This window comes from Mobula hypostoma, chromosome 13 (genome assembly GCF_963921235.1).
Source record: "Mobula hypostoma chromosome 13, sMobHyp1.1, whole genome shotgun sequence".
NCBI lineage: Eukaryota > Metazoa > Chordata > Chondrichthyes > Myliobatiformes > Myliobatidae > Mobula > Mobula hypostoma.
Genome location: NC_086109.1, coordinates 57,388,761 through 57,404,507, shown reverse-complemented (window position 1 = coordinate 57,404,507; position 15,747 = coordinate 57,388,761). Strand labels below are relative to the sequence as shown.

Below are 15,747 nucleotides of genomic sequence, written 5' to 3'. Positions count from 1 at the left end.
GAAAAACAAATATAATTCCTATTCTCAAGTATTATAGTTAACTTCAGTTTCAGTTTCAGACAGTGTATCTACAAGTTTAAATTCGAATTCAAAAATTATATACAGTATACACAGTTTAACTCCTTTCACGACAATTCTCCAACATCGCAACTCTTAAACAAAGTAAACACAAAATAATCTGCAGATGCTGGGATCAAAGCAACACTCACAACACGCTGGAGGAACTCAGCAGGTCGGGCAGCGTCCGTGGAAACGATGAGTCGACGATTGGGGCCGGAACCCTTTGTCAGGACTGAAGAGGGAAGGGGCAGAGGCCCTATAAAGAAGATGGGGGGAGGGTGGGAAGGAGAAGGCTGGTAGATTCCAGGTGAAAAACCAGTAAGGGGAAAGATGAAGGGGTGGGGTAGGGGAAGCAGGGAGGTGATAGGCAGGAAAGGTGAAGAAGGAATAGGGGAAAACACAATGGGTAGTAGAAGGAGGTGGAACCATGAGGGAAGTGATAGGCAGCTGGGGGAGGGGGCAGAGCAAAATAGGGATAGAGGAAGGGAGGGGGAGGGAATTACTGGAAGTTGGAGAATTCTATGTTCATACTAAAGGGCTGGAGACTACCTAGACGGTATATGAGGTGTTGACAAAGTAAATCTCATTCAGTAACTTATCAAAGTCTGAGCAAAAATAATCAGTTCTCGCAGAAAATCAGATTTGGAGTCTTCGAATGAAAATAAACTTATACATCCAACTGTATTAAATCCTCTGCGTCATCACACATTTCGTTCCCGCACTGGTTCTTCATCTGGTTGTCTCGCAATTTTGGTTCATCGGATAAAATAGTTGATCATCCACACTAAGTCAATTCACAACTAATTCCCGACTACACGTTAGGGATTTAGGACACTGGCCTCTGCTGATGTTGTCTCATTATAGTTGCTGCATGATATAGCTGTAGCTTCAATAAATCTTTTATCGCCATTGTCTCTCCTCCAGGGGTGTCACCCTGAGGGTTTCAAGTTAGTAGGGTAAAGATACTCACTACTAATTCCACTCTAAACAGTTCGTGTCTTCAGCTTCTAATCGGTGTTGCGTTTCTCTCCTTGTCCATCCCATGTCCAACCCACCCCTCCCTCGCACAGCATTTTATTTTCAAATTCTTTTTTTATAAGTTGGCAAACCTCGTTTTCATCCCTCTGCAGGTAGAACTTGCTAACATTACAATTTTGGGTTTAATTAACCTGGGTTACCACCTCCCCCTTTCCCTTTGCATACAGCTACAGGTTGCACTGTAATGGGTTTGGGGTGTTCTTTATTTGCGAAATCTGGAAGAGACTCTACAATAGCTGAACCCACAGCTTGGGAAAGGGACTGAATTGCTGTCACTAAGAGATTTCCGAGCTCAGGATATGTGAGAGTTTTTGGTTTTTCTCTGTGTCTGGAAGACTTTCTGTGTTCAGGCTCTTCTTTGTGAGAATTTTCATCTGCCCTGGCTTTTCTAGTCAACACTTCATCCTGTGTCTCTTTTTTTTGTTGAATCTCAAACTCATTTGGTGTTGATGAGATTTCCAGACTTCAGCCAGCAGGTGGGATACACCGATTCCGCATTTCCTCATTTGTTGTTTCTTGCATAGGGTTTTCTTCAGGACTGACAGGTAAGTTACTTTCTACAGTGGGTTCCTCTACCTCAGGTAAGTAACTCGCATTTCTTTGAGATTCCAGCACTGGGTCTGCCACTGGAGTGGTTGTAAATGGCTGCTTTGGGCTTGGGTTGCAGCCCACAGTTCTGCTGTGTAACTTTCATAAGTTACTCGATCCTTAGAAGGTTCAGCTACAATATCAAGTCTTTGTCACATTTGTAAAACTTGCAGGACTTGCTTGTAGCCAAATTTAGGACAGAATTTCTGGCTACTTTGCAATTTGCAGTAGTGTTTATACAGTTCATCAAAGGTATTCATACCAACTAACACCACAGGCTATGAATGTACAGAGACATCTGGAACAATCAATGCAAAGATGGGCACTTCCACATGCACTCCTATAAAATCATTTGGGAATGTAACATTGACTTCTATATATTCCAGGTATGGGATAGATTGTCCGTTTGCACCTTTAACTTCCAACAAGTCGGTGAGAGAATGCAGTGGGAGGTCTGACAAGTTGTGATCATAGAAGGATTTAGAGATGGTAGGGACCTGAGATCCTATATCGAATAAACAATTGCATTTTCTACCGGCTAGGCTTATTTGGGCAATACACGTTGTGGCGAATAATCCCTTAGGTAGGTTAACAGTCTGTCTTCCAGACGTCGGTTCAAGTTTCTGGGACATGCTTTGTCAACATCAGTCCCTGACTGTCCTGCAGCAGGATCTGCGTCTAGTTTAAAATGAGTCTCAGGAGTACCATCACAGGTCTCCCACTCACTCCATCTCCTCTCAAGCTGTTTTCTCTTTTCCACTACTAATGCCAGATTGGGTTCATAGCAGCAAGATCTGGCTATGTATCCGTCCTCACCACATTTAAACCAGTACCAAGGTTTTGGATTTACACTTGGCTGTTTGTTAGTGGTTGTGGACTCTTGCTTATCTGCTGCGTCTCACTTGCTGTCTGAGAGCTTGCTTTTCCCTTCTGCTGTCTGTAGCTTGTAGAGCAGCTAGCTGACTTTGAAGCTCAGCGATTTGTTCAGTCAGTTGAGAAGTAATTGAAATTAGCTGTGCTACATCATCATCCATACAGGCACCTGGGGTATGAGACTGTATAACAGCACGTGATTTGACTGTTCCTAAATGTTGTTTCATGCGTGTGGATCAGGAAGCATGCTTGTCTTCCTTGGTGCCTTTCTTACTCCAATTTCTCTAATTAAATCAGTGTTATTCCCTATTTAAAAGTTTACAGACTAAACTTCCCTTTTTACTTATCCCTAGTTAGTTGGAAAACCAAATATAGTTCCTAATCTCATGTATTAGAGTTAACTTCAGTTTCAGTTCCAGGCAGTATATCTACAAGTTTAAATTCAAATTCAAAAATTATATACAGTATACACAGTTTAACTCCTTTCACGACAATTCTCCAACATCACAACTCTTAAATAAAGTAAATCTCATTCAGTAACTTATCGAAGTCTGAAATAATCAGTTCTCGCAGAAAATCAAATTTGGATTCTTTGAATGAAAATAAACTTATACATCCAAATCAATTAAATCCCTGCGTCATTAAACATTTTGTTCCCACACTGATTTTTCATCTGGGTGGCTCGCCATCTTGGTTCGTTGGATGAAATAATTGATCATCCACAGTAAGTCAATTCACAACTAATTCTCAACCACACGGTAGTAATTTTGGACACTGGTCTCTGCCGATATTGTCTCATTATAGTTGCTGCGTGTTATAGCTGTAGCTTCAATAAATCTTTTATCACTATTGTCTCTCCTCCAGGGATGTCACTCTGAGGGTTTCAAGTTAGTAGGGTAAAGGTACTTCTTACTAATTCCACTCTTAACAGTTCATGTCTTCAGCTTCTAATCATTGCTGTGTTTCTCTCCTTGTTTGTTCTGTGTCCAGCCCGCCTCTCCCTTGCATAGTGTTTTCTTTTCAAATTCTTTTTTAAAAAATTGGTAACCCTTGTTTTCATCCCTCCACAGGTGGAACTTTCTAACATTACAATTTTGGATTTAATTAACCGGGGTTATACCTGGGTTCGTGAATCAGTGAGGCTGGAGTTCGAGGTCCCGACATTGGCAAGTCTGGAGATCAAGGACCAGTGAGGGACATGCTTTGGGATTGATGCCAAGGAGCGAGGCCCGAAGGTTGAATTGGAAGTCCAGAAGTTGAGGCCCGCTGGCCAAAGCCAAGTCAGTGAACCCCCGTGACTCCACAGGGGGAGTTGAAGCACAGTGTCTGCTGGAGGCTGGAATCTGGGGGCCTGTCCTGGGATTAAAGGGGTGTATGGAGGGAAGGATGGGGCTTGTTTTGTTGTTTTATTGTTTTCTGTGTTATTGTGCCAAGCATTGTGGACATGTTCTGTTGGTGCTGGAATATGCGGCAACACATGTGGCCTGTCTTCAGTACACGTTTGGGGGTACTGGTGATTAAAACAAATGGTTCATTTCACTGTACACTTGACAAGTAAACTTGAACCTTGTCTGGGCTCATTTTCCCTGGGGCAAAGGAAGCTGAGAGGAAGAAGTACATATGATTATAAGAGGCATTGATAAGATAAGAATCTTTTTTCCCATGGTAGGGGTTTCAAAATCAAGAGGAGATAGCTTTAAGGTGAGAGTATGGGGTTTTAAGGGGATGTGAGGGGGACGTTTTCTTGAATGTGCTGCCAGAGGACATGTGGAACTATGTGTGGCACCAAAACTAAACCAAAATCAAAACAGAACTGTTGCTGCTTGCCTGTGACTGTATGGGCTGTTATACTTGCATGACACACCCACAGCTCCAGAATTTGCTCCAGCAGTCAAACCCTTTATTAGCAATTAGCCAACAAGCAACTAAGTATTTTTTAGCGTTATCTCAGTGGTCAGCAAAAGATATGACATCCACTGGTCCCAGGCTACAAACTACAATGAAATAAGCAAGAATATGGAACTTATTCCCTTCACTTTTACCACGCTTCCACTAACGTGACTAGTTACCATAATAAACGCACAACACAGAGCACAAAGCAGATAGAGAACAGATACATGGCTCCTACACTATGTTTAAGAGCCAGTTACTCAGACATATGACTAGACAAGGCAAAATGGAATACATGCCTAATGTGGGCAAATGGGAGGGATTGGTGTAGATACATAAAACTGTCAGCATGGATATGATGGGCTGAAGACCCTGTTGCTATCTATATGAGCAATATGAAGGTTAGTTATATGCATGTTGTTTTTAAGTATGTGCTGTGCATAGGTCAGGAGAGAAGGAAAAACAGGCTTCATAATGTTAACAATCCTGGAAGGAGGTACTGATGGAACTCAGGGCTGTTAATACCTGTCTTGAGGGGGAAAAAGTTAAACCCCTAAGCTGGCTTCCCCTCAGTTTCATTGTCTTCATTGCAGGATTTCACAATCGGTTGGCTGCTTTCTTCATTTAGCTTGTTAGAAATATAATGACCAGATTGGTGAAAGATGCAGTGGTTACAAGAGGTAAGGAAGCCTGACACACTTCCTGGTTCACTAGGAGGTCCCTGAGCAAGGATGCAGTATTATGCAGTCTGAGCTGTCCTTCTAAAGGCTGCACCCTGGTTTCCATGCACTGTGAACAATGAAATTCATTTTACAGAGTGTTTACACTAAATACACTAATGACCACTTTTGTGTTTACTTACTCATAGCTGCATATTTAGATTACTAATTTGAAAAAAAGTAATTTTATATTTTATTGTAACATCACATGGCCAAGTAGTTAAGGCATTGGACTAGCGATCTGAAGGTCGTGAGTTTGAGCCCCAGCCAAGGCAGCGTGTTGTGACCTAGAGCAAGACACTTAACCACATAGAGCTCTGCGATGACACTGGTGCCAAGCTGTATCGGCCCTTGCCCTTTGCTTGGACAACATCGGTGTCGTGGAGAGGGGAGACTTGCAGCATGGGCAACTGCTGGTCTTCCATTAAAAAAAACCTTGTCCAGGCCTGTGCCCTGGAGAGTGAAGACTTTCCAGGCACAGATCCATGGTCTTGCAAGACTAATGGATGCCTTAATAATAAATGTAACATAATTGATATTGTTAAGTAAGTAAATTTATTATCGAAGTTGCCTTAGACTACCTTGAGGTTCATTTTCTTGCAGGAACTTACAGGGAAAAAGAGAAATATTATACTATGCATAAACAAAGGCTGACAAACAACCATTGTGCAAAAGAAGGCAAACTGTGCAATTAGAAAATAATACTGAGAATAATTGGTAAATTGATTTATTTTTGTCACATGTACTAAACTCATAGAGTCATAGCAGAGAAACAGGCCCTTTGGCCCTTCTAGTCTGTGCCAAACTATTTGAACTGCCAACTCCTATTGACCTGCACCCCAACCATAGTCCTCCATGCTTCTATCATCAACCTATCCATCCAAACTTCTCTTAAATGTTCAAATGGAGCTCGCATGCACCACTTGTTCTGGCAGCTCATTCCACACTCTCACGACCCTCTGAATGAAGAACTTTCACCTCATGTTCCCCTTAAACTTTTCACCTTTCACCCTAAACCCATGGCCTTTAGTTGTAGTCCCACCCAACCTCAGTGGAAAAAGCCTGCTTGTATTTATCTTATCTTTGCCCCTCACAATTTTGTATATCAAATCTCCCCTCACATTACCACTTTCCAAGGAATAAAGTCTTAACCTATTCAATCTTTCCTTATAACTCAGGTCCTCCAGTCCCAGCAACATCCTTGTAAATTTTCTCTGTACTCTTTCAACCTTATTTACATCTTTCCTATAGGTAGGTGACCAAAGCTTCACACAATACTCCAAATTAGGTCTCAGTAATGTCCTATACAACTTCAACATAACATCCATCTCCTGGTTTGCAAAGGCCGATGTTCCAAAAATGTTCTTTATGACCTTATCTACTTGTGGCGCCACTTGCAATGAATTATGGACCTGTATTCACAGATCCCTTTGTTCTACCACACTCCTCAGTGCCCTACTGTTCACTGTGTAAGATCTACCCTGATTTGTCCTACCAAAGTGCAACACCTCACACTTGTCTGCATTGAATTCCATCTGCCACCTTTCAGCCCATTTTTCAGCTGGCCCAGATCTTATTACAAGTCCTGATAGTCTTCCTCACTGACCACTACACCCCAAAACTTGGTGTTATTTGCAAACTTGCTGTTCCATTCAACACATTATCATTCAGATCACTGATATAGATGACAAATAATGGACCCAGCACCGATCGCTGTGGTACTCCACTAGTCACAAGCCTCCAGTCAGAGAGGCAATCATCTTCTCCCCAAAGACCATGTCTAATAACTTCCATCATCTGCAGATTTTCTATTGTTTGTCAATGTCTAATCCATTTTTGAATGCCAAGCAACTGAACCTTTTTGACCATCCTCCTATGTGGGACCTTGTCAAGTATCTTGCTGAAGTCCATGTAGACACCATCCATTGCCTTGCCTTCATCCTGGTAACTTCTGGAAAAACTCTGTAAGATTTGTTAGACACACCTACCACACATAAAGCCATGCAGACTATCCTTAATCAGTCCATGTCTATCCAAATACTTAATTATCTGGTCCCTTAGAATACCTTCCAATAACTTTCCAGTTCTGATGTCAGGCTCACTTTCCTTGTTTATTTTCAGAGCCCTTCTTCAACAGCAGAACAAAATTAGCTATCCTCCAATCCTCCAGTACCTGACCTGCCACTCAGAATGATTTAAGTATCTCTGATACGGCCCCTGTAATTTCTGCACTTGTCACTCACGGGGTCTGAGGGAATACCTTATTAGGCCTGGGGATTTATCCACCCTAATTTGCCTCAAGACAGCAAACACCTACTCCTCTGTAATCTGTATAGGGTCCATGACCTTCCTGCTTTGCCTCACTTCTATTGGCTCTGTTTCTATTTCCCAAGTAAATACAGATGCAAAAAATCTATTTAAGATCTCTCCCATCTCTTTTGGCTCCACACATAGATTACCATTCTGATCTTCCAGAGGATCAATTTTGCCCCTTGCAATCCTTTTGCTTTTTACATATCTGCAGAATCCCTCAGGATTCTCCTTCACCTTGTCTGCTAGGACAACTTCATGCCTTCCTTTAGCCCTCCTGATTTCTTTCTTAAGTGTTCCCTTGCATTTCTTATACTCCATAAACACCTCATTTGTTCCTACCTGCAATGCACCTCCTTTTTTTTCTCTTAACCAAGGCCTCAGTATCTCTTGAAATCCAAGGTTCCCTATATTTGCTAACTTTACCTTTTATTCTGACAGGCACATGTAAGCTTTGTACTCTCAAAATTTTGCTTTTGAAGGCTTCATACTTACCAAGTACACTTTTGTCGGAGAGCAGCCAGTCCCGATCCACACTTGCCAGATCCTTTCTGATACCATCAAAACTGGCCTTCTCCAATTTAGGATCTCAACCCACAGACCAGACCTACCTTTTTGCATATTTATTTTGAAACTAATGGTATTATGATCACGAGATGCAAAATGCTCCCTACACAAGCTTCTGTCACCTGTCCTGTCTCATTCCCTGATAGCAGATCACATGTTGCACTCTCTCTCTCATTGGGACTTCCATTTACTGATTAAAGAAACTTTCACAAACACATCTGACAAATTCTATCCCATTTAGTCTTTTTACTGTATGGGAGTCCCAGCCAAAATTACCTAATATAACAATGTTATGCTTCAGGTATAGTGTAAAACTTAGTACTGCATGCCATTCATATGGATCATTTCATCACATCAGTGCATTGAGGTGTAAACAATATCTGAGTGCAGAGTAAAGTGTTACAGTTACAGAGAAAGTGCAGTGCAGGGAGACAAAAGAAGTTGCCAGGCAATAATGAGGTTGACTGTGAGATCAACCATCTATCTTAACATACTCTTGGCATTGGTGTTGACATTAGTTTATTATTGTCATGTGTACCACAATACAGTGAAAATCTTGCCATGCATACTATTCGTACAGATCAAGTCATTACACAATGCTTTGAGCTAGAATAAGTTAAAACAATAACAATGTAGAATAAAGTGAAAAAAATGCACTGCAGGGTAAACAATAAAGTGCAAAATTATAACAAGGTAGATTGTGAGGCCAAGAATCCATTTTATTGTACAAGAGGTCTATCCATGAGTCTGTTAACAAGGGAAGGGAGCTGTTCTTGAGCCAGGTAACACATGCTTTCAGGTTTTTGTATATTCTTCCTGATGGGAGAGGAGAGATGAGAGAAAGCCCAGGGTAGGTGTGGTCTTTGATTATGCTGGTTGCTTTACTGAGAAACTTAGACAGAGTCAGTAGAGGAGATCCAGTTTCTGTGTTGAGCTGAACTGTGTCCACAATGCTCTGTGGTTTCTTGTCTTCACATGCAGAGCATTTGAAATACCAAGTCATTGTGCAGAATGCTTCTGCGATATATCGATAACAATTGGCAATGTCGACGGAGATATGTCAAACTTCGTTGGCCTCTTGAGGTAGTAGAGGTGCTGGTGAGCTTTCTTAGCCATGACATCAACGTAGTTGGACCAAGACACGGTATTGGCAATGTTCACATCCAAGAGCTCCACCACCTCAGCTACAGCACCATTGAGGTAGATAGGAGCATGTGCACTGCCCCTGTTTCTGAAGCCAATGACCAGCTCTTTTGTTAGGTTGACTTTGTAGGGAAAGGTTAATGTTATGACACTATTAAGCTCCCTTTCTCTTTCTTGGACTCCGATTAACCACTATGGTGGTCTGCATCTGAAGGTAAAGCAGATTCTGATCACAGTCACACGATATACAGGGACTAGTGTAGGGGGCTGAGGATGCAACATTGTGGACCACCAGTGTTTAGGATGATAGTGGTGGCCATATTGCTGTCTATCCTCACTGATTGTGGTCTGTTGGTCAGGAAATCAAAGATCCAGTTGCAGAGGGAGGAATCAGGTCCTGGAGTCCAGAGTTTGGTGATGAGTTTGCTTGGAATAATAGTATGAAGGAAAAAAAATGCAATCAATAAACAGTTGTCTGACGTTAAGTGTCTTTACTGTCAAGGTGCTCCAGGAGTGAGAACCGTTCAATAGTCATAACAGTAGGTTGGAAGTTATGCTTGAGCCTGGTAGAATGTCCATCCAAGTCATGTGCAGAACACTCCCCCCCTCTTCACCCCCACCCTACCCCTCAGTAGGACAATTCAGCTGGTGAATCCATCTCCAGATGTGGTTCTAAGCCAGACAGATGGGAAAGGTGCACAGTTTGATCCTTGATGAACTAAGTAAACCCAACTAAGGGACTGATGGGTGGAAACCCCTGTAAAATTGGCCAAATATTCCACCCTTTCAAATTGGAAGCAGCTTGTGTCTGATTTTGTGATAAGGGCCTATTCCCAACAATCTCTTACATCCGAGTCCTGAAGAAGAAAATCTACCCAAGAGACCATGTGTAGGAAATGAGGAACAAGCATCATTAAAAACTGCAGTGAAAATTTATAGATATGGCACAAAAGTATTTGTGAAATGATACGATCCAAGCCACGTATCACGTTACTAAGTGAAAGCAGGACTTTGAATAAAAGTAAGAACATATGGGGCAGTTGGTTTTTAAAATATTCAATAATTCCATATGAATTGGGATTCATCTAGAAATTTTATAGACTGTGAATGAAAATATTCCAATTATTCAATTAAAAATAAGGCACATGATAAATAATAAAATTAAGTAATTGATTTGAGGGAACATTATTTTTTTTTATTAAATATGAAGAAACAATGACATTTAGATCATAAAATATTTGAAAGCTAGTAAATAATAATTTAAAATAATCAACTATTAAAATGAAAACTTGATAAAGTTGTATTGAAATTAAATAAGTCGTCTCTTCCCTAGAGGTGAGCAGTTTATTTATTTTTGTTATTTACAGTAATTTTATGTCTCCGCACTTTGAAACTGGTGTTGCAAATGAACAAATTTCACAAGCCAATTGTACTAAAACAGATTCTGATTTGCAGTATGGAAACTTTATTTTTTAATGTTCTTGAGTTTTGTCTACAATCTATGCTCAAAAGTTCGTTATAAGATTCCATGTATATTGGAAACTGCATGAGCTCCAGGAAAGATAAGTAGGAGGAAATTGTGAAACATTTAATTGTTAACTTATTTATTTTTGGATTTCTTCTGACTGTGCATTCCATTAGGCAGAAGTTAGTTAATTTTCCAAATTTACAGCGGCGATTGGGAGTGTGGGTAATGAACAAAGTCAAAGGAAATGTAATCTCTATTTACATGTTCCTTGCTGTCCAACCATCCATAGTTAATTTCTGCATCTTTGCCCTTACACACTTTCTGCATGACATAGTTAAATAATAATTTCTGAGGTTTTCACCGTGTTATATGCATGCCAAATGGCAATGCAATAATTTAATGATTTCTTTTTATCTTATCTCTCTTTCAGTTAAGATTTTCTAAAATAAGAAATGGGTATTTACTTAGAAAATATAACAGTGCTATTCACTGGAAAACATTGCATTGTTCCTTTGCTGTTTATACAAGTGGAATATTCAACCTTTTGTAATTTAGAGTAACCAATGAAGAGCAATCAGTGTCTCAATACTGACCTCTCATTTTGATTGCTCACTTACATTGTAAAGTATTTGTCAATGAGTTACATCTGAAATGAGTCACAGCAGTGTTGGGAATATGACAGCTAATTTGCACTCAATAGGATCTCACAGGAAAAGTGAAGAGTTAATCTATTGCATGCAGCATTAACGTTGGTCAGGCCCTTGGAAGAACCTTTCTGTTCTATTACAAATAGTGCCAAGGTTATCATTTTTCCCACCTGCTTTAACAGGCAGATAGACCTTTGTCATTATGGAGCAACATTTTGTCTTCACTATTAGCTGGTAACCAGGGCAGAACAGATTACAAAACCCCATCTATTTTTCATTCCATTGAGACCTCATTTAAACAACTTCTGACGAGATACTGACCCTTCGATCCATTTTGAGTGGGATCTGAACTCATAGAGGAAGAGATGAATGATAACATTGGGGTAGTTGACAGCTAGCATGCCATGAAGATAACACGGGTCTGCATATACATTCCCTTTCAGAGTTAATTTTCAGTTTCCTGTCTGCCATTGGAAAAGATACTTATGCCCAAATTCCAAGGAAAGGTAACCTTTACAGCCCTCCGGATGGTCAATTCTAGACCACTGTGACAACAAACCAAACGGTTAACCATTTTATTATGACAAGGAAAGGTCTATAATGCAGAATATGGAACAAGCAGAACATTATAGGCTGATGCAATGCAAATGAATTTCAGTGTTCTGAGTCACAATTAACTAAAATCCCATCTCGGAGCCAATGTAAAGAGAGCAATAAAGGTTAATTGTTTCTATCAAGGAAGGTGCTCTCCTGTAACTGTAACTTCTGAACTCTGTGTACAGAGTGTAAGAGGATTGGAAGCAAAGCATTAACTATGAGAAATAAAAGAAATAACACAGCAATTCAAGGGTTTTGATGAATTTGTTGATAATGATCAAAAAGTGTGACAGGAAAAACCTAACAAAACCAGTTCATAAAGATCATGATGCACGATTAGTTAGGAAGTATTTAGGATTACCTGGTCTGCAAATCCATTTACAAAAGACAGATGTGGAGCCGGATAAGAAGAGAAAATCTGTGCTGTTGCATTTTGACCAGTTATTGTCAAGTTTCCGCCATTAAATGTCATGAAGGCATCTACAAAGTACACAGAAATTAAGTAGCAGCAATGTCTATTGCATAAATGCCCATGTAAAAATAATGATCTTACCATAATAAAGACCAAACACTGCTGCTGAACCAGTGAAAGCTCCAACGAGCTGAGCAATGCAGTAGACAGGAAGCCTCAGCCAGCGAAGCCGCCCCAGCACGCACATTGACAGCGAAATAGCTGGATTCAGGTGCGCACCTTGAAACAGTTTGAAACATCTTGTCAGAATAGAAATACTCTTTGTCACCTTTGCCCTGTGATCGTTATTGCATTTCAGAATCAGAATCAGATGTAATATCGTAAAATCTGTTTTCTGGCAGCAAACACTGCAATACATAATTATATAAACTATAAATTACAATTAGAAATATATTTTAAATTTTTTGATTAAATAAATAGTGCAAAAAGAAAGCAAAAAATATTGAGGTAGTGTATGTGCGTTTATTGTCCATTCAGAGCTCTGATGGCGGAGGGGAAGAAGCTGTTTCTAAACCATTGAGTCTGTGGCTTCAGGCTCCTGTACCTCCACCTTGATGGTAGCAATGAGAAGAGGGCATGTCCTGGGTGATGGGGGGCTTTAGTGATAGATGCTGCCTTTTTGAGGCATTGTTGTTTGAAGGTGTCCTTGATGCTGGGGAGGCCAGTGTCCATGATGGAGCTGGCTGAGTTTACAACCCTCTGCAGCTTTTTCCAATCATGTGCAATCGAGTCTCCACACCAGATAGTGATGCAACCAGTTAGGATGCTCTCCACTGTACATCTGTAGAAATTCACTAGAGTCTTTGGTGTCATACCAAGTCTCCTCAAACTTCTCATGAAATATAGCCACTGTCATGCCTTCTGTGTAATTGCATCAAAATGTTGGGCCCAGGACAGATCCTCAGAGATGTTGACACTCAGGAACTTGAAACTGCTCACTCTTTCCACTTCTGATCCTCGATGAGGACTAACGTATGTTGCCTTTACTTCCCCTTCCTCAAGTCCACAATCAATTCCTTGGTCTTACCGATGAGGAGTGCGAGGTTGTTGTTACAACACAGCTCAGCCACCTGTTCCATCTCACTCCTGCATGACTCTTTATCGCCATCTGAAATTCTACAAATAATAGCTGTGTCATTGCTTGGCAAATTTATAGATGGCATTTGAGGCCACACAGTCATGGGTGTAAAGAGAGTAGAGCAGTGAGCTGAACATACATCCTTGGGGTGCACCAGTGTTGATTGTCAGTGAGGAGGGGATATCATTTCTGATCTGCACTGACTATGGTCTCTCAATGAGGAAGTCAAGGAACCAGTTGCTGAGGGAGGTACAGAGGTCCAGGTTTTGGAGCTTGTTGGTATAAAATTTGGGATGTTAAATTGTAACTAAAAGGCCACATAAACAGCAATGTCTGTAGTTCTGGTCACTGCACTACAGGAAGCATGTGGAAACCTTGGAGAGGAGAGGAGAACTTTACAGAAATGGTTCATCAGCATGTTGCCTGGATTGGAGCATTAAGGAGAGATTGGATGAATTGCTTTTGCTGGCACATTAGAGGCTGAGCCTGAGAGAAGTATATAAGACTGCATATGGCATAGTAAGGGTAGATAGTCTTTTGGTTGGCACAGACATGGTGAGCCAAAAGCTCTGTTCCTTTGCTGTATTGTTCTATGTTCAATGAGCACTATTCCCACTTGTATCTGCATCAACCTTGCCTAGTCTTGCCTACTTAAGTGTGGCTAAATGCCTTCCAAGCATAGTAATTACATCTGATTCCACCATCTACTCTAGCAGCAAGTTCTACATATTGACCGCTTTTTGAAACATTTTCCCCTCAAATGTCCCCTTTAAAATGTCTTGATCTCATCTTAAACCTATACCCTCTTGTTTAAGATCTCAGGCTAAGCCCATACCTTCTTGGTTTTTATTAATTAAAAATAAACATAATGTGGAATCAATAATTCTTTTTAATGGCCTGAACTTACCCTTTTAATGACTGTCGGTGACCCATGGATGTGACCTGTAGTATGGCTGACAGAACAGAGGGGCCAGATATGAAGAATCTTTTTTTCTCAGAGTTACAACTTGGTAACAGGCCTTTCAGTCATAAGATCCTACGCCACCCAATTCACGCATATGACCAATTAACTTACTAACTCCCTGTATGTCTTTGGACTGTAGGAGGAAACCGGAGCACCCAGAGGAAACCACATGCACATGGGGAGAAAGCACAAGCTCCTTATAGACAGCGGTGGGAGTTGAAACTAGGCCCCTGGCACTGCAGTAGTGATATGCCAGTCACTATGTTACCATGCCAACTGAATCGAGGCCTTCTATTCAGCACAATGTGGAACAGCCACTGGGGTAGAACATGAAGTCAGATGGCTGCTGAACTACCGGTTGCAAGGCTAAATGGTCATTGTAAATTGCCCCGTGTTTAGGCAAAGGTTAAACCAGGGGATTGTGGAGTGACATGGCTCAAAGGGCCGGAAGGGCCTATTCTGCACAGCTATTAAACAAAAAAAAATGCAGGCATGCAAGTCATGAGTACAGTGACTCAGGAGAAGTCCTGAGCTACACACACAACTCAGCAGGTCGGGTGGCATCGATGAAGGGAATAAACAGTCAATATTTCAGGCCAAGGTCAGCGACGGTTTATTCCCCTCCACTGATGCTTCCTGACCTGCTGAGTTCCTCCTGCGTTTTGTATGTGTTGCTCAAGATTTCTGCAGAATCTCTTGCGTTTAAGAAGTCCATAGCTCAGAGGTTCCCAACCTTTTTTATGCCACGGACTAATCCCATCAAGCAAGGGGTCTGTGGACTCCAGGTTGGGAACTCGTGCTCCAGTTGGGGTTTTTTTCTGGGCCACTGGGAAAGTTAAGTAACAATTACTGGAAGAACTCAGCAGGTCAAACGACATCTGTGGGAGGGAAGGAAAAGCATAGCTCCCTGAAAGAGGCAACACAGCTGGAAATGATTTGTGTGGAAACCCTTCATCAGGATAAAGCTACATTAAGTAGATTGGGGCATTGTCTTGGTTGTAAAATAGCAGTTCAGACAGTGCAGCTCTCTTTCAGTACCACCCTGAAGTAGCAACCGTAACTGTGTGATGTTACCATCAAATGTGTGAGCTACTGGAAGGTTTAGCCCAGGAGCCTACAAGGGGAACTAATATTGAGAAAAACTTAGGGAGTCCAATCTTCTAAAAGTAAAACAACCACAGTAAACAAGTGCATACTTTAAACTTTTACAGAGGAATATAATGCCAATACTTCAACATGTTGTCATGGACCAACACTCAAGCCATGGCAGTGTTAAAAGTGGTAACCAGCGTGGGCCTCAATGTCTTCAGGTCTGACCTTTTAGAAAAACATT

General features: G+C 41.1%; 1 protein-coding gene across 2 annotated transcripts in view; it reads right to left on the bottom strand.

The window, feature by feature from the left end:
- LOC134355605 (aquaporin-9-like) overlaps positions 1-15,747 on the bottom strand; it is a 98,890-nt gene that overhangs the window by 16,656 nt on the left and 66,487 nt on the right. For both annotated transcript variants that reach the window (XM_063065739.1, XM_063065741.1), the window contains 2 exons: positions 12,454-12,591; positions 12,262-12,380 (listed from right to left, as the gene is read on the bottom strand). In XM_063065739.1, the coding sequence (XP_062921809.1) occupies positions 12,262-12,380; positions 12,454-12,591 (257 nt within the window). The remainder of the gene's footprint in view (positions 1-12,261; positions 12,381-12,453; positions 12,592-15,747) is intronic.